This window comes from Numida meleagris, chromosome 1, assembly GCF_002078875.1.
Source record: "Numida meleagris isolate 19003 breed g44 Domestic line chromosome 1, NumMel1.0, whole genome shotgun sequence".
NCBI lineage: Eukaryota > Metazoa > Chordata > Aves > Galliformes > Numididae > Numida > Numida meleagris.
This window is the reverse complement of record NC_034409.1, coordinates 70,849,062-70,872,959: the sequence shown is the minus strand read 5'-3', so window position 1 is coordinate 70,872,959 and position 23,898 is coordinate 70,849,062. Positions and strand designations below refer to the sequence as shown.

Here is a 23,898-nt window from a genome sequence, read left to right as displayed (position 1 = left end):
GTTAATCACTTTGTCTTCTTTTTGCAAACAAAATTCATGTCAGAGCCACCAGTGCTAAAGGATTAGGAAACAAAACTGGCTGAAGACAATCCTGGTCATTGCACTTCAACGCACTCTTTTTTATCCTTTCAAGAATGTGTTTTGACTTAAATGACTCAATGTTATATTAGCTGTATTCTTCAATTAAATTCTATTTACAGCCCAATTCATATCAGCTACCCCTTTAATTCAGCTGAAATATTTTTTTCAGTGTACAAGTTGAAATATTTTGCCATTAAAGGCATGGGTAACCAATTCCATAGAGAATCCAAAAATCAGACTAACAATCAGACTAACAGTGCTTGCCAGACCAGTGCTAGCTGATGACTGGCATTAACAGTAGTTCTGATAAACACGCAGCTGCACATCACTCAAATATTCCACCAACGCTGCAGAACCGGTATTGAGATAACACAAACTGATCCGTGCCCCTTGTGCATAAAAACAGATAAATAGATGGACAGATAGATGTAGAGAGAGATATACAGATCAGTGCAATTTTGCTACCCTGCCCTAAGTTCTCTGGACCAAAGAGAGTAAAATTTTATTTTAAATATTAAATGCTAGAGAGAAAAACATAGTAATATGACTAGAGAAGAATCCATCTGTATTCAATGAAAAGTGATTCTGAGATTGAGAACTTAACTGAGTAATTATTTAAATGTCAGTAATCATAAATGAAAACAGACAGGCACTTCATTCCACACTGAAATAAGATTGGTTTTACCATAGTAGACAAAATTTTACAGTGCAATGACACAATTGTGTCACACTCTGAATTAATAAACTGTTGCTAAAAATACTTAACCCCTTTCTGCCTCCCCGATCAGTTGTTCCAAAGGAAAAACACAGAAAATCAAAACAGATAAATTAAAGCAGCACATGCTGTCACATTGCTGAAAACTTGTCAAAGAAAGAGAGACGAGAAAATTGCATTCTTTTTCTTTCAATCATCTGGCATCAAAAATCTTTGTTAATATGTCTGCTTTTACAAGAGAAAGAGCAATGAGTGAGCATCTGAATTCTTTCTATCCAAAACTGAGTTTGGAAATGTTTCTTTTGATTGTTGGTCCTGCCAAGTTTCAGGAAGTGTCCATCCTGATTTGGAATCAGTTTTCATCCTCACTAATGCAAATGATTCAGGATTCTCCTTCCAGACTGCCCAATTCTAATAAGAATCCCTTTTAAAAATCAAAACTAATTTATTTCTTCCATGCAGACTGACTAATTTATACCATATTTTAACTGTCCACATTCACTGTAATCTCTTGATTGTCTAAAGCAGTATTATGTTTAAGATAAATTTGGGGTATATATTTTGTAAAGTTGGAATACAGCACAAGTTTTAGGAGTGGGTTACACAGTCTGCCTTGTACACTGTGCAACAAAGATGGAGCAAGTGATCATGATGTTTGCAGTTTGCAAATGATTTGCACTGCAAGATGCTACAGAAATTCTAGGACAGAGGGAAAGAGAAAGTACAGTTCCAGCCCTATGGCAAAGCTGCAGCAGCAAGGATTTAGAACAGTGCATCCTTCCAAGATTCCAAAGTGTGTTTGCATTCAACAGCACAGTGTAGCCTTTGGATTTATGAATGAATATTCTCAGTTTACACTTGGCACCTCTGAACATAATTTATTTACAATGTTTGAACATCAAAAACACAAACTGTGCTTACTACATGGTTCATTTTTATTTGATGACACATGAACTAGTCTTGAGATTTATCTCGTCTCCATGATCCCTAGGTAAAAACTTTCTCATCATAACAGAAAGAGCCAAGAACTCAACAATGTTTACGTGACCAATGTCAAGCTTTCCCAGTGTTGCATTTTTAAAAGATACTTGATTGATTACAAGAAGTGGAGGCCAGGAGGTGAACTTACTAAGCTGCAGCAATCCAAAGATATTCAGAATGTATAACCATCCATTTCTACCCATTCTGACTCATCATCAGGATACATTCATTCACATTAAAAAATTGAACCAAAACTTTCTCCATCAGCAAGATTTGTTGCACTTCATGAAGAGGGAGGGAAGATAGATTAATTGCTGTTTACCACTGCTTTTGCTGTCGAACAGATAAAGGACAGCTTTAGTTGTCACCATAATCATACTATAGGACATTTACTACTTTATCATTAAACTTCTATAGCACAGTTATTACCATTGCATTTAGGAATCTTTGTCATCACCCAGGACTCTCCTGTGGCACTATCAGAAAACATGGAACAGAAAGTCTGTGCTGCAAAGCACTAGCAGTCAACAAAAGAGATGAGGTAAGAGAGAAAAACTCAATAATAGGGACTACTGTGTTGCAATTTTCCTTTAGGGGACAGTTATCTATTTTGTTTCTATAATTTTGCAGAGCAATTTTTTCACCATGAGTTTATTGGTCTGTTCCATCACTTCTGAGCTGCTGCTAATCTCAAATGGTCTCTTCAGTTTCTATGTAATTTTTTGTAGATGTTTCCTTATTTGCCTATTCTTGAGAACATGAACATTATCAAATTTTGCAAATTTTAGTAGTTAGCTTTGGCTTTAAATTGTTTAAAACATGAACAAGGACAGAGTTTACACCTCTAAATGCATTGAAAATAATAACCCTACCTTTACATTTCAAAGTGGTAATCTGTATTAAGCCAGTAAAAATTACAGTGTATTACTACTTGAGATAGGCTTGAGGAACATTTCTGCCCTTTGTAATCCATTTAACATCTTCATGAGGGTCTGAATAGTACAGGTTATACCCACCTTTATAATGAATCAAATAAAAATTCCCTTAAAAACTGTTATGACCTCCAGATGTTAGGGTGTTTGCTCACAGAATATGGATTTTGCCATGCATCTTCACTTTTAGAGTATATCAGTGAGTCCCTTCAAACTGTGGCTCAGTTTAAGAACTAAGGGAACGTAGTGAATTGTACTAACACTGGTCTAAACAAAACCCCAAACCAACACTCACACACCACTGAGCTTTTAATTTCTCATGACACGTTTAAATAGAGAGTATGTTAACTACTTTCCTAGAACAAAAAGACACATAAGCAAAAGACATGAAAGGAAGAGCTGTGACACCTAAGTAAGTATAAAGGAAAGGCACATGTCTGAACCCTACAGCCCCCAGTGCACAAGGCTGTGAGTCCCCTCTGTCCTGCCAGGATGCTGCAGGCAGCACCTGTGGCTACAGTCACTCACATATCTCCAAGCATCGTGGGCACATAAAGGTGCAGCCTCCATAGCACAGCATTACTTATATCCCTGCTTACAAAAACAGTCTGTTAGAAGAGACAGCTCACCTTAGCAGCTCACTTCAGCACTAAGTAGGTTGCTGAGGACATGTGGAAACATATTAACCAGAGAAAAAATGACTGCCCTGTGGTATAAGCTGGATTTGTATGAGAAAAGGGCCTGTGGGCAAAGCATCAAGATCATTGTCATCAAAGGAATGACACCAGGTTATGAACACTTATGAATTGTTCTGACAAGAGAGTGCATATTTAATTAAGCAAGGTAATTTCTCATGGCACAGTTGAGTTAAGGTAGTACACAAAAACCTTATTTAGTGTAAGCACAAGTCAAGCCTAAACTAGACAGCTGAAGAGGTTGTATTGGGCTTGAGCGGGGAAAAAAAAACGTCTTCTGGTTTGCTGGTTACTATGAAGATCTACTCACAAATGAGCTCTGTTAAACCTCTCTCTCCTCTTTGATCTGACTAAATCTGACTACATCAGTTGTATTTTGAAATTAAGAAAACTTATCTGTTTTGGTCCAGAAGATGAAATCTGAGACTTAGTCTTAATCAGCCGATGACTTCCTCGGATACTCAGAAATCTTTTAAAGACACCAACTCTCTTTGGTGAAGGTTACCAGGAACTGAAATTAAGCATTATTAAAACTCAAAATTGAAAGCAGCAAAAACATTTTTCACTCTAAAATTGGCCTAAATGAATGAGAGAGGTGAAATGCCAACTTTCTCTTCCTTTGTTGAAAAGATAGCCTGAACATAATTATAGAAATTAAGAAACATAGTTTCTCATGTTTATTGTAATAGTTTCTCAGTCATCAGTCAATAGTAGATCTCCTTTAAATGATCCAAACAGATGCAGATAAATCTGTCTGCTAGCTTTTGCAGTACTGGGTGACTTTCTTCATAGGTCACTCCGAAATAATGCCTCCCATTTATTTCCATGGAAACTACAACAGATACAAAGAGCACAGTAACACTGCTTGATAGAGAAAATTCTCAGCTACAAAACCAAAAACTAACCCCTGATAATATTATGAGGATGGAAACTATGCCAAAAATCAAATGGAAAAGGTAATGACAGTGAATTTCTGCCACTTCTGGAAGATGAGCTGAAGTTGTCGCTGCACTCACAGCTGCATCTGGAGTGCAAAGAATGCTGCCAGTCAGCCTCCAGGGCTGTCAGCACCAGAACCAACATGCGCTGAGGCTGATGGCAGAACTGAGATATTCCAGATTTAGATAAAGAGTTAAAATCAGAGCAGACAGCAAGTACTACAGATACCTGCACACTTATAAACAAGTGCAAAAAATGCATGTCTATCATGTACTGCTAACAGCCTCGGCATGGCAGGTGCTTGGCTTTCAAGCATCAGCTGTTTGAAAATGTCAGCAAATGCTCTACCTGACAAGCCATCTCCCTAAGTGAGAAATCTGGTTAAAGGACATCTCATTGTGATAGGGAATATGTCAGCTCAGAACAATCCTATGCTTAGCTGGAAGATGCCAGTGCTGGCAGATCTGATGCCCTTCCTTCCTGGGGACACAGAAGGACAGAAAGATGGGGAACAGTGAGACAGGCTGGCTAGTGAGTGTGAGGCTGAACTACAGATCAGTTCTCAGCATCACCATGCCACCAGCTTGCACAGATGCACAAAGCAGGACAAGGGTTTTTGTTCAGAAATATCGTCACATATCCTCAGAGACTGTCCTTCACAAGCTGTGCTGATACTGCACTGAATAGATGAATTTCCAGCCAAAAAAAAAAAAAAGAGGATGGTTGGAGAAAACCCAAGGATGATTACTGCTTTCAGAATAACAAGCCTTCATCTCTGAGAAATTCTGCAGTGACAAGTTTGAGCCAAATCTTTTCTTTAATCACAACCATGAAAGCTGAAACTTTGGTGGGCTTTTTTGTTTATTTGTTTATTTGTTTATTTGCTTTTGTTTTGTTTTTATTTTAAATTTTTGTATTGTAGAAATGGTGGCTTCAGAAAACTAAGCTGGACACAGCAAATGGTGGGGTGGAAGTGTCTGATATTGTTGCAGTTGCTAAGGGACAAAACATCAAGAAAAACAAGAAGGGGAGGACATTTTGTGTTCAATCGTTATAACAATTTACTAATGAAACTTTGGTCACCAGCAAAACACGGGTCCTTTAAAATCTTTAAATAGGTGCAAGGAAGTGAAAGATAAGCAAACTAACCTCTCTCCATACAGTCAGAAGTTTAAATCAATTGACATTTTTAGTGATTAAACTTTCACTCAATTTCTCAATAACAACAGCTATGAGAAGTAGTGATATCAGTGCACGTTCATCCTTGTTTTAGCTCTCCTGACTCCTGTGGATTAGTAAGTAAGGGGTATTTGCCTATTAAGATAAGCTAAATGTATGTAAGTATGATTGTTTTGTAACAATTTAAAACATGAAACAAACTGGCTTTCATCTGCAGATGGGGCATGCACTGATCCACTACACAAGCTCTAATTATCCATAATTACAATTATAATTACAGGGACTGTCTTAAGCTGCCAGTCACTTGCCTTCAACATTCTTAGTAGTGAACTATTTACATTCCACACATCCAACAGTAATGTATTTGAAACAAGCTACACCTGAAAAGTTTTCATCTTTAATGTGCCTGAAGCAGCATATCCAGAATATCGAAATAGTTTTATGAGCTTTAGTGGAAATGCTGAATTAGGACCTAGAGGCCTTCAACAAAGTCTGTTAGGGGCTCTTCATGTACTGCAGATCAGTAGATACCTTTAAGAGCAGAACTGGCTCCACTCCAGTCCTTGGCCTTCGGTTGCTTCAGGTATTCTGAAGATAAATCAGCAATTTCAATAGGCTAGTGGTCGGCTGTTCTGTACACAAGGAAGCCTACAAAAGCCATGCTCTCCTGCTTGTGAACTGAATGCAGGTATCCACTGCAATGGATCTCCCTCTCAATCTCCTATAGATGTCCTTAAGCTTCATGCAAGGTATGAAAACCAAACAAAAATAAAATGTGCAATTATTCAATGTTCTTATTTTCTACAGGATAAACTAAAATACATAGTCTAGCAATGAGGGAAAAATGCTGCGTAGTCTGTCCTCATTTAAACCAGCATGATTTTGCATTGATGTACATGAAGCCAGGATTTCTCAAGAGAATCTGCAACACAGCTAAAAAGTAACATTTTTCTTCACATTCCTTCCTCTCTCTTTTCACAAATGTGAAGCCTATTCAGTGCAAGTTTTAAAAATGGTTGAAATTTCTCTCTTAAGGTTCAAATAAACTCAAATGAAACTCTAGTGGCAACAATAAGAACAAGCAGAAATCAACACTGAACACATTTGAATACATTTAAACACATTTGAAAAGAAAATTTACCTTCTTCAGAATAGCAGCTCAAGTATGCAGTTAAAGATTGGGGATAATGTGGGATGTAGAAGACAATAACTTACTCAGCATTTGTATTCATTATTTGTGTGCTGTCAATACAAATGCTTCTTTAAACAAGGAAAATCTCAGATGAAACTGTTATATATGACAGCAACATAGAGCTGTGAGCCTGGTTTTGGTCTTAACAAAAATCATGTTAATCCTTAAAATTTGTTTAAACATTAACAAAAAATAATAACATGTTAAAGACTAGTGATGTTCAATTTAAAAACAAACAAACAAACAGAGAACAACAATGCCACCCGCACCCCCACAAAAAATACCTGAACGAAACATTCTGATTTTCTTCACTTGCCTCTACTGACACATCTATTAAAAATTCACATTGTACTTTCAGGGATCATAGGAATCAATCCCAGTTTTGGCACTTAGCAATGTTGTGCCAGTCACACAGCTCTGTTTTGCTCTGTTTCTTTTCTTTCACCTGTAACATAAATGTACCTAATATTTGGAGTTGGTACTGTAAGATTTAATGAACATTCATGAAACTCTAACGCCTTAGAGGTGTATGGAAACATTACTATCTTCATCTTCAGAATCAGGGATCAAAATGCGTAAGCTCATTATATAGAGAAAAAGAATGTCAGAACTGTAGCCTTATCTCTTCCTCCCTGCCTGCTGCTCCTTCCCTAAGCTTGGAACACAGTGCACTAGCCCTACAGATAGCACCTGATGCTTCCTTCCTCCGTTGTGTTGTTTGGGTATGCATGAGAGGGACCACTGAATAGCCAGCAGTTCAAAGTGCATCCCCTCTTTGCCTTGTACATGAAGGTGATTTGTGAATGTAGATTTTGAATGTTCTCATTTTAAATAAAGGTTGTTATAAACCGTATCCCTATACATCGCAACCATAGATATGACTTGCAGTCAAAGGGTCTGTAAATGCCAGTAACAGTCTTTTGTGAAGGGAAGACTTCAGGCTTACTCCTACAAAATGCATTTTCTTCAATGAGTTCTATAAATACAGAACTTCTCATTGATTTTTACTGTGAGTTCTATTTAAAAGTCATGATATAATATGGGTTGATTATGTGTAGTTCAAGACATCCTCTCTCACTTGCTATTCCCCTAAGGGCAAGAAGTCTTTTTTTTTTTTGTAGTGAGACAATAATCTGATAATAAAATATTCCCTATCATTCTATTCAAGGCAACGCCCAATTGCCACCCAGATTTACAGGATTTGAATACATCCTTCATTTTCAGATGGCAGCTATAAACTTTGCCAAATCAAGCACTGAGGGTTACATACTGCTGTCCTTGTTCTGAAAGAAACAACTATTTTTGACACAGAACTCACCTTTTCTTTTTAGGTAGGACACAGTTTCCTTCATTACTGGTGGAATTAGTTCACCGTTATTTTTGTCCTTGATACTGTTAGAAAGACAGAAAAAAAAGAAAAAGTAACAGCCCTTAAGTGGTGTTGGCAAACAAGGAATCAAACAAAAGACAGAGAAGTCTCAGGAAAAACCTGACTGACTTTGAAAGCATGCATTTCCTTCCAAAAATCAAGGAACCCACACCTTGGTGCCTGCACCAGACAATAGTCCTCCACACTTGCAAGAAGTGCGGAATAAGCCAAAGAGTTTTATTCAAAGAGCCATTCCTAAATGCTTTTTTTTTTTTCTGCTAGAAAAGCTGTACAACCACAAAAGCAACACATATAAAGAAGGGTTGTTTGCTGCACCAAAGAGAAGCTGAAGGCAGAGTATCAGAAAGGTGTTCCAGGCTCAATTTGCTCCCAGTCAAGGTTGGTTTCTCTTCAGTTTTGTTCCCCTGGTTGGTGTGCCCAATGATGAGGTGGTGATGGCAGCAGTGACGGTGTTGATTGGATTCAGTTGCACACCATTGCTGGGACGTGGTTTGAAAGCAGCTCAGAAGCAGACAAGAAAAAAGCTTGCAGTGAGTGCTTTATAACAGTCTTGGGGAATGCTGCAAGTTTAGAAGCCTTTTATCATGCAGATTTCTCTTTGTCGTTTCTCTCTTTTTAAGTCACAGAGTATGTATAAATAAAAGGATATTGTACTATTTATTTTGAAGGCAAAGTGATGCAGTGAGATTGAGTTTATTAATGCTTTGAATGATTCCCACGAAATTAGATTTCCTTCTCTTTCATGAGTGAGCAGCCAAGGCAAAAAAATCGAACATAGCATTTTCTTAATGTAGACAGCAAAGAAAATTCCGCAATTATCTAAAAATATGCTCTGTCGAGCATTTTGCTACATTTTTACAGTAATCAACAATAAAATAAAGGACAAATCTCAGATTTTAATGTAAAATTCAAATATACTTGTGTGAGAAATTTAATGTTGTATTTAAAAGGTGACCAGCTTTACTGATGAGCTCAAAAGCACCAGCACAAAACAGCACAAAGGCTATATTATGAGAGGCTGCAGCTTCTGCAATTCATCCACAGAGTGTGTGAGATGGTTCACACAAGTTGATACACACAGCATGTTAAACATACCTAGTGCTGTTGGCTGGGGTTGTGCCTGTAGATAGGAATGAGTTTTTCTTCTCAAGCCAGTATGATTTCTTCTTTTTCTGCCTAGGCTTGCTTATTACTTTAGTAATATAAAATAACTGATACTAACTGGACTGTATTTGATACCGTTTCATAACACTTGCAAGGAATGAGCCATCGAAGATTTTGTTTTGCATTTACACTATATGTAAAAATATACTTTGAAATAAATGTTACAGCAGTGTCAGTCAGCATGGAGGAGTAGGGAAATTGTTGAGTTCTCCCCTTGGCCCCTTCACTTCGTGTTTGTTTTCCCTGCGCCTATGAAGGGAGATAGAAGAGGATAAGCAGACTGCTTAATTTTGAGACTCCACTGAGGAGGATGGTTGCCCCAGGCTCACACACAGGGCTGGTGGGGGAGCTCCTCCCAAGGAAAGCATCAGGATTCTGACCTAGACACCTACTTGCCCTGTGGTTTTACCTCTCTTACTCATAAACTGACAGGGAAATTAATACACTTCACACTATTTGGTGTTCAACCACCAAGCAGTTTGATCTCATTCATCACTCCAGTGGCACAATGCTGAGCCATCAGTGCCATTATTTGTACTATCTTAAAGACCTAGACGTCTCTGCTGTTGGAAAGGGAATAAGTTGTTCCTTCCGCTGCAGAACTAACAAAGTTGATACGCTATGGATTTGTAGCCTATGTCCTCTGTTTCCTCATCACAGTAGTCCTGGATCATTTCCCTATGTCATCTCTAACTCTTATGTAGTATTTTTAATTTCTTCCCCTCACCTCTTTATCTCAAATTTCCTCATAAAGTTAGGAACAATTCATAATTAATCACCATCTAAATACTCATAGGTGCATCAGCAGACCAAAGACAAGAGAAAACTGATTTTGTGCTTTAATTCCTCTCCTTCCAGCCAACAATTTCTAAAAGCTTGTAGAAATGTTCCTATGTAAATTTTGTTGACAGGAGTCCATAGCTTTCCTATAAAAATTTCCTAAAAATATCAGTCCACTGAACATTTTTTTCCTCCTCTTTTTCAGCCAAGTATCTATACCAGACGCCAAAGTGTATACAATTCAATACTGCTCTATGTGTGTGTTAATACTAATTTGTGGAAACACCACTGTATCTACATCAAACAGGAACTATTTTGAAAGAGGAATTTTGTTTAATGTAAGCAGATAATAGGAATTCTGCTAGAAATTACAATCCAATTTCACATACTAAGTTTGTAACATAATAGTTTTAGTCACTTGACCAAATAAATTCTGCATATATATGCAATGCACTTGAGGAAAGTAAAAGACCAATGGCAAGAACTGAATTTAATTCAGATAATCCTAAAGCCTGACCTTGTATATACTAGTGATTCTCATAATTTACTGCAGTTTACAAGTATGAGCTTCAGGTCAAATGCTACAACGTGCTGTCTTTACTGGCAAGGTGTCAATCATTTCAATCTAAAACAGTACTGGACTAGCTGGAGTAATCACTCTCTGCAGTATCATAATAACTTGGCAATGGCCAGAAGGAAGATTTATGACCTGGCTAGTAAGACAAAGGCCAATCTCAATCTTTCTCATTATCACAAACATCTTATGAGAGCTACTCCAAAGGCCACAGGTGTTTTAGGAAAAGACTCACTAACTAGAGAGAGTCATTGCCTGAAATGCTACCAGGGCCACCTCTATGGCCTGCTCCTCAGTGCAGCATTCTCTTCTTACCACAGGGACAATCATGTGCCTGAGTGAAATTACCTCCCAGCAGCAAAATCCCCCAAGACACTGAGGATATCAATTCCATCACTCCCAAAGCACCAAGCCTCTCCTGCTCCTTCCAGCTCCAATACTACCTTCAATGAGCTTAGAGCAGCCTCATGTGCTGGTGACACTTCAGAGTGGAAAGCCAGCGTGAGTGCTACAACCATGCAGGAGTTGTGCAGCGCTCTCAGAACAGCTCTGAGACATGTGTTGTGCTTCCCTTCTCCCTGATATCCATATAGACCCAGGGGAGGAAAAATCTAAAAGCAGCCGTGCTGCACTGCTGTGAGCTCTCATCCCTTACAGAAGGAACGCAGCCACCTAAGCACAGAATACGAGTCATGAGCCATAGTTGCTTCTGTACATAAATTATTTGCTCTCTTGTTTGCAGAAGATCACTGTTGCCTAACAAACCTGCCCCAAAATAGAACAGGCACTGTCTGCACAGTCCACTAATAAATTTGATTTGCTAATAAAACACACAAGCAAGGAGGATCAGAGGGTTATTTGCACTGCATGCAAAGTTGAAATTCACAAAGCTGAAATGATAACCCCCAGAAAGTGTCTAAACAAGAAAAGGGTGTGGGAGACAAGGCCAATTTCAAGGTCAAATTCAGTATACCACGGAAGAAAAGCTTGTAGCAAATCAAGAGGAAAAAATACTATAGCTTTTCTAAAATGGCAGTTAAGACACATTCCTTGTGTGTCAAATAATTGTGTTTCATGTATTCAAGTTAGTACCTTAAACTTTTAGGGCAAGTTTTATTAAAACCAGTCAAAAGCCTAAATCACTTAAATGGGGACATCATCAAGACTTTAATTTGCTTGGAAGCTGTTTCATTTTTATTATTGACAATTTGAGCTCATGGAACCCATTCTCAGCCTCTCTGAAGTTGCGCTGATTTGATTGTTTTTGCTTTCTTACAGCTGCTCACTCCAGAGACACCAAATAGCAACCCAGCAGATTTTTATAAATGTTTTCTAATTATTATTGTTTCCTATAAATGTGTTTCCCCATTTCAGTGTATAAATAGCAAACTGATTATTTACAGCACTTTCTCCTGCTGAGCACTAGCCTATCTGTCAGAGAGGTGAAACAAATAACTGGGCTATGATTTGTAATAATAAAACCTACACATCATTTTTCTTTTTCTAGGAAAAAAAAAATCTAGTTTCTGCACATTTGCCATTTTCAGCAGGATTCTTCTTTCTCTTGAAGGAAATGTTCCATTCCCAGCACATGAAAGAGGACCTCAGGATAAATTGTGTTTTAAAATAGAGTAGGAAATTCACTGAAAGTCACATGCAAAGGTTTGTTCTGCTTTTCCAACACCTGAGAAAGCTGGAATGCATATTTTCACAACATTGCACAATGTGGGTCATACTGTTCAGCTTACTGGACCTAAGGTGACAGAAAATAATAGGGGCATTACCTCAACTAATGCAAATCAGAGCAGCCCAGAGGTCAATGAAATTACACCTCTAGCTTCCCTTTTGTGGATCCTGTCAAGTAATCTGCATTTTTCTTGCACTGTTCAGGATGGTGTGATGAGCAGCTGTGCTCTGTGATGGACTATACAAACTGCTTTTGGAGATCAGGCAGTTTGAAATGAGAGATCTCTTATGCTTTTTCCTTAAGAGAGAAGGACAAAACAGAGCATTTCAGTGTACTGTATAGTCTTCTGTAACTGATTCGCATATCTGAATCATGTTGCAAAAATATGTCAAATTCAAGAGGGATCTATTTCAGTAAACACAGTAGCTAGAGAGAGTGAGTACTCTTCACTATAGAATACGTGATTAGTTACTGCAGTGTCATACAGTCAATGACTCATTTTTAGACTGTGGACAGTTATCACAAAAGGCCTCTACACATTGTTCTGAAGTGCCACTAAGTATTCTTGGTTGATAATCTCTCTCTCTCCTCTTCCTCTCCTTTTCATTTTTTCCCTGCTGAGACATGCTGAGATTCAGTTTCGAATGCATTCTTCCTGCATGGTCACGCATGCACAGCATGCACAAGCAGAAAGATTATGCCCAAAAGGAAAGCACCCTGAAATGTTTATGATAACAATTTTACAAGCGAAAGCTGTACAGTTGTTGCAATTTTGTGCATTTTTCTCTGCCCTCTCTCCCCACCCATGGCAATAAATACAAAAACAAAGCATTCCCAGTCTCCCCACAAATGATATTTAATTTTAGATTTTAAAACCAATCAGAGAAAACAGAACAATGTCAACAGCTAGTCGAGGTAAGCTCTGTGTTTCGTGCTGGAGCTCAACTGTAGCCATCCTTGAATATAGAGGCAACAGGGTGCTGCAACAGAGGTTCATAGGAGAAGACAACGATTTAGCTTGGCTCACATAGTCAATTATTAATTCCTTTTAAGTTTTGCAAATTTAGGAAACTTCATTTTTGTATTTGAGCTGTATTTATCTGATAGCCATGTGTAGAGGGTCCCCCATTTTTTTTCTTGCCTTTTTAAACATAAAATTTTACTAACGGCTTTCACAAGAAAAATCATATATTTTTTTTTTAACCGTCACACACAGTGCAAAGTAGTGAGGATGTATTCTGAATAGCTAATTCCTTCTGCTCTGCATTTTATGTGTGAAGATAGCGAGGCAGAATGAACACAAGACTAGACCTGCTTTATGAGCACAATACATGAACATTCTTTAAAATGTCTGGATTTATAAAACTTACAACTACTTTGTGAGTAACAAGGTAATTTTCATAGCACTGCAATGCTATCCTCTGCAAGTCAGGAGTGACTAGAGACTACAACATTATAGCAGAGTGTGCATCCCCATACACTTGCCCTTTTGTAACACTGCTCCTTGCTAGCCTCTGCTATTGCCCTCTATTGGAGATAGGATGCGAGGCTTGATAGACCTTTACACTGGCTCATCGTGGCTGTTAATCTGCTTGCTCTCTCTGCACATAAGAAGTTTGAGTTAGCAAGAGGACATAATTAACAATAAACACACACAATATTTGACCAACTAATTCTTAAGTGCTTGTCAAACTGAAGCATGGTTTCCCATTAAATTATGATAGAAAAAATAAAGTGCGGGCAAAACTTCCTCAGGAGTGTTCTGTCTGATATACCCATGAAGATAAACATTAGTTTCAGTTGTGTTATTTTACATTTTTAAGAGAATCACATTGCTTTCAGCATGAGATCAAATATTTAAATGTGTTTTGGGCCACTGAAGCAGGCAGAATTTGACACCCAGGGAAACTAGGCTGGAGAGCAAAAAACACCTTGGAAAGGCATTCAGCCAACTGGGCAAGTCTTCTCCATACACACAGGCACAAAGAATTAACTAAGGGAACACCTTTTTTTTTTTTGTCCCCCACGCTTTAAAGAAATCTTATATCCACTTCTTGATTATTTAACTGCCTTTATTAAGCCTATTTGTTATTGTTTGAATTACAGTACTTCTTGTGTAAACTTCAGGAGAAAGTACCAGATTCAAGTTCTAGTTGTCCCCACAGGAGCTCCTAATGATGCAGGCTTCAAATTCATGTCTCTGACTAACAAGTTACACACTTAAATTCCAAAGATCTAAATTTAAATGAAGTTGGATTAAGATCTTTGCTGAATCACAGCATGAACAGCTGGAATGGGATGACAAATTTCTGTGACTCAGCCCATAACAGATCTCTGATCTACTGAATCTGTCTCATATCTTTACTGTCCTGCTCTCCTAGGTAAGATTCAAACATACCGAGTAGGAATACTTAAAGGTTTGAGAGCATCAGTGGCATTAATCATAATGAATGTTTCCCTTTAAAAATAGTTACTCTACTTAAGTCTGCTCCTGCACAAGATCCTGGGTTCCTTCGCAGGTCTCCGTTAATAGGCATTTGTAAAATTGGGACCACAGGCAGATAACTGTGTAATCTATCTTCCTTCTGCATCTATATCATGTGTTTGATCTATGCCTACAGAGATAGCATCGTGCATGCATCAAGCAGTAAAAACAGTGATATGACTGTTCAAACTCCTCTCTGCATGTGATTCCGATCTCCTCTCTACAGCTTCATTTATTTCATTGCACCATGCAGCAATGGCACAGAAAAGCTTTTAAATAAACTCTCATTTCTAAAACACCCTCTATTCTTTTATACCTTAAGTAACAGGAGTACACAAAAACTAGTACACACAAATTTTTGAAACACTCTGAAAACGTTTGAAGTAGCTATCTGAAATTTTAAGACACAAGTTAAATGCCTGAGAATGTGCTGCTATAAAGCTTTCATACACACACAACTGGAATGACCAAACCATAGTCTGAAACCATAGAAACCATTGTTTCTACCCATACTCCTCATGAGTAACATGGTGGCTGCTAACTGTGACCCAGACCTCTCAAATATCACCACATATTCCTTCAGTAGTACCTATGTATTTATAGGTTTGTTTTCTTCCACTCTGCAGATACAATCACTTTCGATATTGAACATGAATATCATTTTGCACTTTAAAGATACAAAGTCAGCTTGTTGTTTGTTTCTTCCCCCCACGGGGAGCATATCTTGACACTGAGGGGTTAAAGAGATCAGATGTCACCTTTTTAAATTCAGATTTTAGATTGTGAGCAGATGAGGGCAAAATCAGAAAGAAAAGTTTTGAATTAATTTGATAATAAGCTAGGAAGAAAAGTTAAATGAGAAAGTGTTACCTGACAACTGCACTGCCTGATGTTTTTAGGGAGGAACATTCAAAACAATTTGGGTTTTACAACTTTCCAAAGCCAGAAGTCATTGAGATATGACTGTTCAACATCTGATCAAAATTAGGCTATCTAGGAGGCTTTGGATAATCTTACTCACCATCTTTTAACTGCCTAATTAAAGATCACCATTCCAGAAGTGCTGAATCTGACAAAACTTCAGGCTTATGAGTCTTAATGTTTCTTTTCTTAAACTACAGAAAAAGAAGTCCACAAGAAATAGTCCTTTAATGGCAATAACTTTCTCTCAGTAACATCCCTGATAATAATGATTCTACTTGACAGTACTGAAATACATGGCACACAGCTCACACATTCCCATAAACCCATACAAAATAAAATCTAGGTCACTCTGCAGCCTTTTCAGGAAATGGAAAGAATCTCACTTAGGAGAAGGCTTCAAACCTATATCTTTGCTAAATACATGGGAGGTCACTGAAATTTTTCCGTTACAGACTATAGAGCTCATAAAAGGAGAGGGAACAAGTAAAAGCAATTGATTCATCAGAAGAAAAGTTGATACTTTTTTCCGGTTTTGATTTTAGAAGTTTTCAACACATACCATTCACCTTCCTCCATTAGCTTGGCATATATTAATTCATTTATTTCTCATTTAGAAGTTGTAGAGGATGTATTTATTTGTGATTTTTATGAGGTTATGGAGTACTACTTCATCTGTAAGAGGGAATTTGAATGAAAGCTGGCAAACAGTGAACAAGTATCCCCATTACTACAGTCTTAGATATCAGAGTGCTCTGAACTGAACTCACATATGGAGACTCTTTAGTGAGTGATGGAACTCTCCAGTCCAAAAGTGATAGTAATATCTTATTAAGTGTTTCTCCACTGAAAGATCCTCAAAAAAAAAAGCTCTTTAAAAAGCAGTATTCCTTTTTATATTTGGGAAGGCTGAGGAATGTGAGAAGGACATTGTTTGCTGTGAGAGGTTAGACAGAACTTACTGGACATCCAGGATGGACTGGAGGCAAGAAACAGCATGCTCTGATGCCAGTAAGCAGTCCCACTTTCACTACAGGAGCAGCAGCATAAAACACTATCTTTCTTAATGACCCAGTGGAGTCCACCTAAAAGATATCTTCTGAATTAGGGAAGTGAGTTACTCATATCTCAAGTCTTAGGTTGGAATCTAAAGAGCTATCATAAAAGTTAATGTCATAGCAGCTCTTATACGATAGATATTGATTGTTCTAATATCAGGTCTTCCACAGAGGACTAATGTTTAACATTTAACAGGGGAAAATTATATTTTATATCTCATTTAAAGCTGAATCATTAGCACCAGATAAGCGGACTTGGGGGGTGGGATCCATGGATCCCATCCCCCAATGTCCATGGATCAGACAGAATAAATTTTTTTGGAATGTGAACATTTGCCAGCTGCTCTTGAGAAGGAAGCCATAGCAAGATAGCTTTCCATATCTCTGACAGAAATGACTTCATTGGAAGCTAGAAGAAGATTTTGCGGTTTTCATTGCTGATGCTATTTTTCAGGTTTCTTTGTTTCTTTGCTTTTTTTGTTGTTGTTTGCTTCTGTGTGTTTGTTGTTGTTTTTACCAAAATTGCCTCTTGAAAGTACTATTACTATCCCATTCCTTAAGTTAAGTAAATCATTTTTTATACCAGATACAGTGCTGTAATTTACATAAACAGCTGTGAGGGCCTTTCTGTAAGAATGATTTTATTCATTTCATAGAGCTCTGATAAGAACAATACTTGAGCAACAAAGCAACAATATATAAAGGCTAAAGCATCTATTTTAACTTTTTGCAGCCATTTTGGACTCTGAAGCTTTGCTATCCACCATCTCAGTAACTCCAAAACACTTTCCTGTTTGCCAGCATCCACCAGCAACAGGTGAGCTTGGGACTGTCATTTACAGGCAAATTACTGTCCATGGAGAGAAAAACTGTACAGCCGTACTAGCACTAACTACCCCAAAGATACTGTAAGCACGAAGACCAGGCAGGTTACAGGGACTGTAAGACCTGTCCCATATTCATAAATGCTACTGCCTAACCCCGTAGCTTTATGGCTTTCAAAGAGAATGAGAAACTAAACATATACTAAAAAAAACGTCTGTAGACTTTGCATCCAGTGAACTTGCACATTACAGAAAGCTGCAGGATATAAAAATCTTATATTTTAGAAATCTCATAGCTTACTATTGCAGGCTGACTCCAAATTGCTGGGTAGGTAGAGGTGGTCTTGGCGGAGGAACCTTAACCACAGGTGGCAGTTTTCCCTTGTGTTTCCCCCGAAGATTTTCATCATGTCTGTAAAAATCAAAAAGTCACTGATTTTCTGTGCATCACAGCTGACAAGTTACATATATGAACAGCTACCAGTTTTGTTTGTGATGCTGAACTCCAGACAATAGTGTATATACTGCAGGTCTTATAGAATTTACATTTAGTATAATTTAAGCAATAGGGAAAATTTTAAGCTGTATTTGTTGAAGAATTCTTAAGCAAAACAAAAAAAGAGCTTTTTTTTTGCTTTAGCCAGTAGAGTACAGTAATAAATGTGTCCAAAAGCTAGGAACACACTATAATTTAGAAGAAAAATTCAAGCCTCTTTGCTACTCAGAGTACAATTCTCCTCTCTTTTGTAACCATGCAATCTAATTTATAACGTTAGAACTGTAAGGTATTTTCAGTTATTCCCTATTTACACAGAAGGTGTGTAAAAACCCACCTGGCACCAGTAACAGTCATAATCAAAGCTTCCAGTTACTTTCATTCAGCAGTGACATAAAATCATTTCCTGTCAGTATATCAAAGCATTTCCATGTGAAGAGTTAGGTTGAAAAGACTGTTATTGATGCTAATACTGGCACTTGATAATCCCAGCCTGATGCATTTCTTTATCATTCCCTCTCACACCCCTGTCCGTTACTCCTCCCTAACACACGTACACGCATCATATAGAAGTAATGGATCTGCTAACAATAGACATATCCATAACATTCAAAATCAATTAACTCTTTGCTGACTGTGAAAGCTCTTCATAAAAGGAAGTCACTTGATCAGTTACAATATGCAAGAAAAGAGGTCAGGATTGTATTTTTGCCCATGGACATTATGCAGTACTCATAAGTCGTAGCAACACATGGATTGGTTATGTTAACACTCACACTGAGGCTTCAATTACATGAAGAAAATGCTCCACAGCTGAGATGTAGATGTTTCAGACCTATAGAAAACTATATAGGGTTCTCCTGTGTAAAGACGTGACGCACTCTAGCATGTCTTTCATGGCAATGCAGATTTCAGAATTAAATCCAACCAAGCACAGAGGGTAAATTAAACTTTCAATCACTGAAGAAATCGGATTAGATTCTGCTTGGAATACAGTGACCATGACAAAAGTGTACCTGAAAAAAGGTGAGACAAAGTATTTGAAACTTGTCACATACCGGATGACTTCTGGAGGAATATTAAGCTGGTCATATTTGAGATGTTCTTTCAGATCGCTTAAATAGTTCAAGTAGGTGACTTTTTTCCCAAACTTATGGCTAAAAAATTGGAAAGAAGTATAAAAATCAGCATGGGAGAAACATTTATGAAGGCTTATTTTCTGTTACAAAAATGTAAGTGCTGATGCAACTCAAAATTAGACTGTAATTGAAGCAGCAGGAGACATGAGATGTGTTTCATTTTGTATGATCAAACATATACAGTGCATGCCTGAGAGTCTGATTTGAATAAAAATAACTGACTTTCGTCTGAATGTTTTTTGATTTGCATAGATATGGAAAACACTGCTTTTAAAGCACTGAAAAACAGCTCTCAGACTGCATTAGAAAGCTCACTAAAATAACTGTTAACTTTGGAGAAAATGTTGCATGGCCATCACAACAGTTGTGTTAGTTAGGTACTCATTCCTACCAAAACACAAAATAATGGGACTGTAGACACAAACTATGAAGTATTAAGTGACAGGCAAGATTTTCAGAGAATGGAATGCGTATATCCTTGAAGTGCAGGGCCATCAGATCTATCTGTTTGGAAAAGAGCTGGATAGCTTCTGAATAATAAAGCTCTCTTGATTAGTTGAACAAAACAGACTTCCAAATTTGAAGCAAGAAGGATCACTATTTAGGTTTCAAGTTTCAGTTACACACAGTCCAAAATAATTTCATATTTTTCTGTGATACAAAGTGTCTGTCCTGTGATGAATTGTTAATACAAGTAGTGGGTGTTCATGATGAAAACTGTACTTCACTGCACTTTAATATCAAAACTGGAGAAAAATCCTCTCACAGTAATGAATTTATCACTGTTGTCAAACACGCATACGCACACTCCCTCTAGTGGGCGATGATACAAATGCAAGTCACTTGGGCATTTCAGAAGCTCTCAAGCCAAAAGTGCTAAATTTTGCAAACAGATAAGTGATTTTATGACTGATAGACATCAGTCCACATGTGTAGAACTTCGGAGTTTTCAGCTTGTCTTTTTTCCAAGTCTTTTTTTTTTTCTGGTCTCTGATTTCAACATCACAGGTAAGCTAATGAAGAATTCTCTGTAATTGACTTACAGACCTTTTCAGAGTTAACTCATTCTTTCAATTATTTTGTCGTAATTACTAGTATTATTATGACTTAATAATATCATAATTGTTATTATTATTACCAGTGTACAAATTTGTTTCTGTGGGTCACATTTTTTAACAAGGAGTAAAGTACTATCAGATCAGACTCAAAACAAGTATCCAGGTACACAGCACTAAAAGTCAAGTACAACATGAATTGCTCATTGCTATGAAAACAGGGTGTTAAGAAGGACAAGATGATGATGCATCTAAGATAACAAATGATAGTTTCAATTTTCTGTGCTGGATACAAAGCTTATCAGGAGCACTCATTTTCATATCCGAAGTAAATAAGGATTTAAATGCCAGTGTATCACAGTGTTTCAGGAAAAATATAGTATTTATCTTGTTTATGTTGATGTCATAAGATCCAGGAGAAATGAATGATTGAAGAGATAACCATATATATGTACTTTTTTTTTTAAGAATGAGTAGCAGTGTTTATCCACCTGTAGCATTAACACCAAAGGGACACTGAAAGTTTAAAGTGAAAGGAGGGTTATAAATGCATTCAAACTCTGGAGCCAGCACTGGTTCCACACCTCAGTATGATCAGCGGCTGACTACACCGAGGCAATAGCTGTCCTTCTCCATTCCAGTTCTTCCCTTAACCACGCAATGCCTGGCTTAACATCTTGGCCTGAAGCTGACTTCTCAGTGCCCCACAAATCATTCTCAACTTCCTTTAAGAAAGAAGTCGGCTGTGCCTGAGTCATCTTAAAACAGATAATGACTGTTGGTTTGTTGTTGCTTTTTTTCCCCAAAACCTTCTAGAAAATTCCTCATAGCCATCCTGCAGCAAATCAGGAACAAAAATCCATACCGTTCCTGATGTAGAATCAGCTACTGCACCTCCTGCTTCTGTCACAATTTTCTCACCACTGGTCTATGTCCTGGATTTCTGACATTTATTTTACTGCTAGCTACAATAAATACCTACAGTCATTCTTGTTTCATGATTGGTACATTCCAGAATGAATTTTAGCTGTATTTATTTAAATTTCACATGCTTCCTGCATGTTCTGATCTGTCTAGAAGTTAAACTTCCCCTTTATAATTAATTAAATCATTACCCAGTCAGAAATTGCAGGCTACCATAATGCACATTTGGAGTTGATTCACTATGGCTTTTCAGGATAAGTTGCTTTATTCCTTCAACTCTGAGGACGTTCATAATATAATCTGCAATATGTTAGAATTACTTTGAAAGTAACAGAAGTTCAGGAGCAAAAACTTAAAATCCAACCAACTTAGCGCTTATCAGAATCCATCCATCATTGCTGTTTCCTTGTAGCTACCATTAGTTTTTACAATTAAAAGGAAAAGAATCCATTGGTAAAATATACCCACCGTTATACTTTCTACCTCAAATTCTTATGAGTACTTCAGGGCTTATTCATTAACTTTGAACATGCTAGTAATATCAATCCTATTCATCTCAGCACTTGAGATCAGACCAAAGGTTAGCCATTTATTACCTGCTTTACCATACCACCTAATAACTCCAGTCAGGACCTAGCTCTTGCGCTAAGTGCTGTAAACAGAACAAAAAAGTCATTCGTGATCCACAGAATAACTATGTTTTAAAGTAGTATTTACTTTAACATACTACTGAACCTTTTATTAATTAAGACTGCATTATCTTAGAAAGACAAAACCCTCTATCCTGTTATGTATACTTAGGCTTGAGCTCGTCTTACGCATTAGTTCAAGCCAGTTTATATGGGTGCTGTGCTTTACTTGATATATTTTACCTCAAGCTTTTTAAAAGCAATCTGTAAGAGAACAAATAATTTTTAAACTAAACAGGAAAATGTGTTGAATAAACTGCCAAGTACCTTATAAGAGGTTTAAAAATATTCCACAGAATTTTTATGAAGTTGGTTGGATGTACAACATAGAGTGCTTTAAGGTTTTTCTTATACCTAGGAAAAGAAAACGAAATTGTTAGAAAATTTTTGAATATCATAGACTGTAGAAATGAATACATACAATTCAATGAAAGGTATTATTACAGGAACATCATGCAGCATTCTATTCAAGTACATTAAAAAGACTTAATCCAGGAGAAATTCAATGTAAAATGATTTTTTATTTAAAAAAGGTCACTTTTGATGATACGGCAGTATTCCAAGATAACACTATTACAATCCTAACCAATTTCTTTTGTCTTAAGGGTTTAATAACGAGGGTGGAAGGAGAATTATGAGAAGAGGCAACCTGAAAAAGAACTAAGAGGAGAAGGAAGTCTTAAAAATGGATTTCCCTTCATCTCTCCTTATTTTCTCCTTAAAGAAGCTTCATTTGGGAGAAAATTTGTACATTTTCAGGTGTAAAATTTAGACCTAATCTTCTTTCTCACTCCTTTTATCTTGTTTTGGTAGTCATTACTAAAGTTGAAGCCAATTACACATTGTTTTATATCAGATGGTCCTATTTGTTTAAAACAAAACCTTTCTCCGTTACAGCACTACTTGATTCCTTGTTATCATGTAACGGTACATAAACAATAGATGCTAGCTGGCTGAAACTGAAATGGAAACTAGGCATCACAGGAACACGCTGATCTTGTTCAACCTTCCTGCGAAATGAAACTGAGAAATCCACAATCAAATATCTCTTTATATTCTGTATATAAACTGTTGCTTAGAGCTTTGCAAAGCTCTGAGCTTCTTTTCCCCTCTGGCTAGTACAGCTAAACATATATGACAAACTGTAAATACTGCTGTGAGCTTCTCAGTGACTGCATGCTATGAACTTCAGCTGTGAATAAAATGATGGGTGTGAGGTTGACTGCTTTTTTCAAGCTACCTGGGATTATCTGTTCCTCTTTGGTTCTCTTGCATTCTGGGACAGAGTGAAAATGGAGAAAACAGATTTCTGGTGTAATTGTGCGCTTGAGATATACACAGGAGAGAAGGCAACAAAACTAAGGAAGATATTGCCCCTCAATACTGCCTCTCCCTATACATCTGCTGTAAATTAGGCTTGGGATTGTCTCAGAAGGAAAATAATATGAGAGGGTAGGCTTCCAATTCCACAGAGCGGTTTATTTTCAGGAACTGTCAAATCACAGCAAAAAACACTATTATAGCCCAAACCTTTCACCGAAGACAAAATATAGGAGATCCTTTGCCATTTTTTCTTCCTTATCCTGTCTCAGAAACAATAAATGCATTACAGCAAACAAATTCAGAAACCTACTAGCAAAAACAAGCTTTCTCGATCTGTTGCTGAGCCAATACCAATTTCTCATTAAAGCAGTTAGATACTTCATATGACAGTTTCTCATTGCAGCTCAGATGGCTGTTATGCACAACCTCATTTTCTTGCATAGTGGGTTTTAGAGTTTCAGGATGCTATTGGGTGAAATCAAAAGACTCTGAGCCCTGTCACTAGACAACCAAAAGTAGTTTTGCATATTTGAATTTCTATTTTCAAAGCAGGGTTGTACATAGTCCTGTTAAATACTCATATATTTATGTTGCAGTTTAATCTAGAAATACCCAGCAATCTCTTTCACAGTGTCTTTTGGAGATTTGCTTCTTGTTCCAGCTTCCAGACTGGAA

The 23,898-nt window shown here is 37.3% G+C and overlaps 1 protein-coding gene across 5 annotated transcripts in view; it reads right to left on the bottom strand.

Annotated features, from left to right (window-relative positions):
- ARHGAP8 (Rho GTPase activating protein 8) overlaps positions 1 to 23,898 on the bottom strand; it is an 83,132-nt gene that overhangs the window by 21,411 nt on the left and 37,823 nt on the right. For 4 of the 5 annotated variants that reach the window (XR_002437404.1, XM_021392844.1, XM_021392837.1 and 1 more), the window contains 5 exons: positions 22,168 to 22,254; positions 19,152 to 19,250; positions 17,899 to 18,009; positions 8,033 to 8,106; positions 6,054 to 6,110 (listed from right to left, as the gene is read on the bottom strand). Coding sequence is in view for 4 of the 5 variants with exons in the window: in XM_021392844.1 (XP_021248519.1) it covers positions 6,054 to 6,110; positions 8,033 to 8,106; positions 17,899 to 18,009; positions 19,152 to 19,250; positions 22,168 to 22,254 (428 nt within the window). In the remaining variant the exon portion in view is untranslated. The remainder of the gene's footprint in view (positions 1 to 6,053; positions 6,111 to 8,032; positions 8,107 to 17,898; positions 18,010 to 19,151; positions 19,251 to 22,167; positions 22,255 to 23,898) is intronic. The other variant, XM_021392841.1, reaches the window with a different exon arrangement.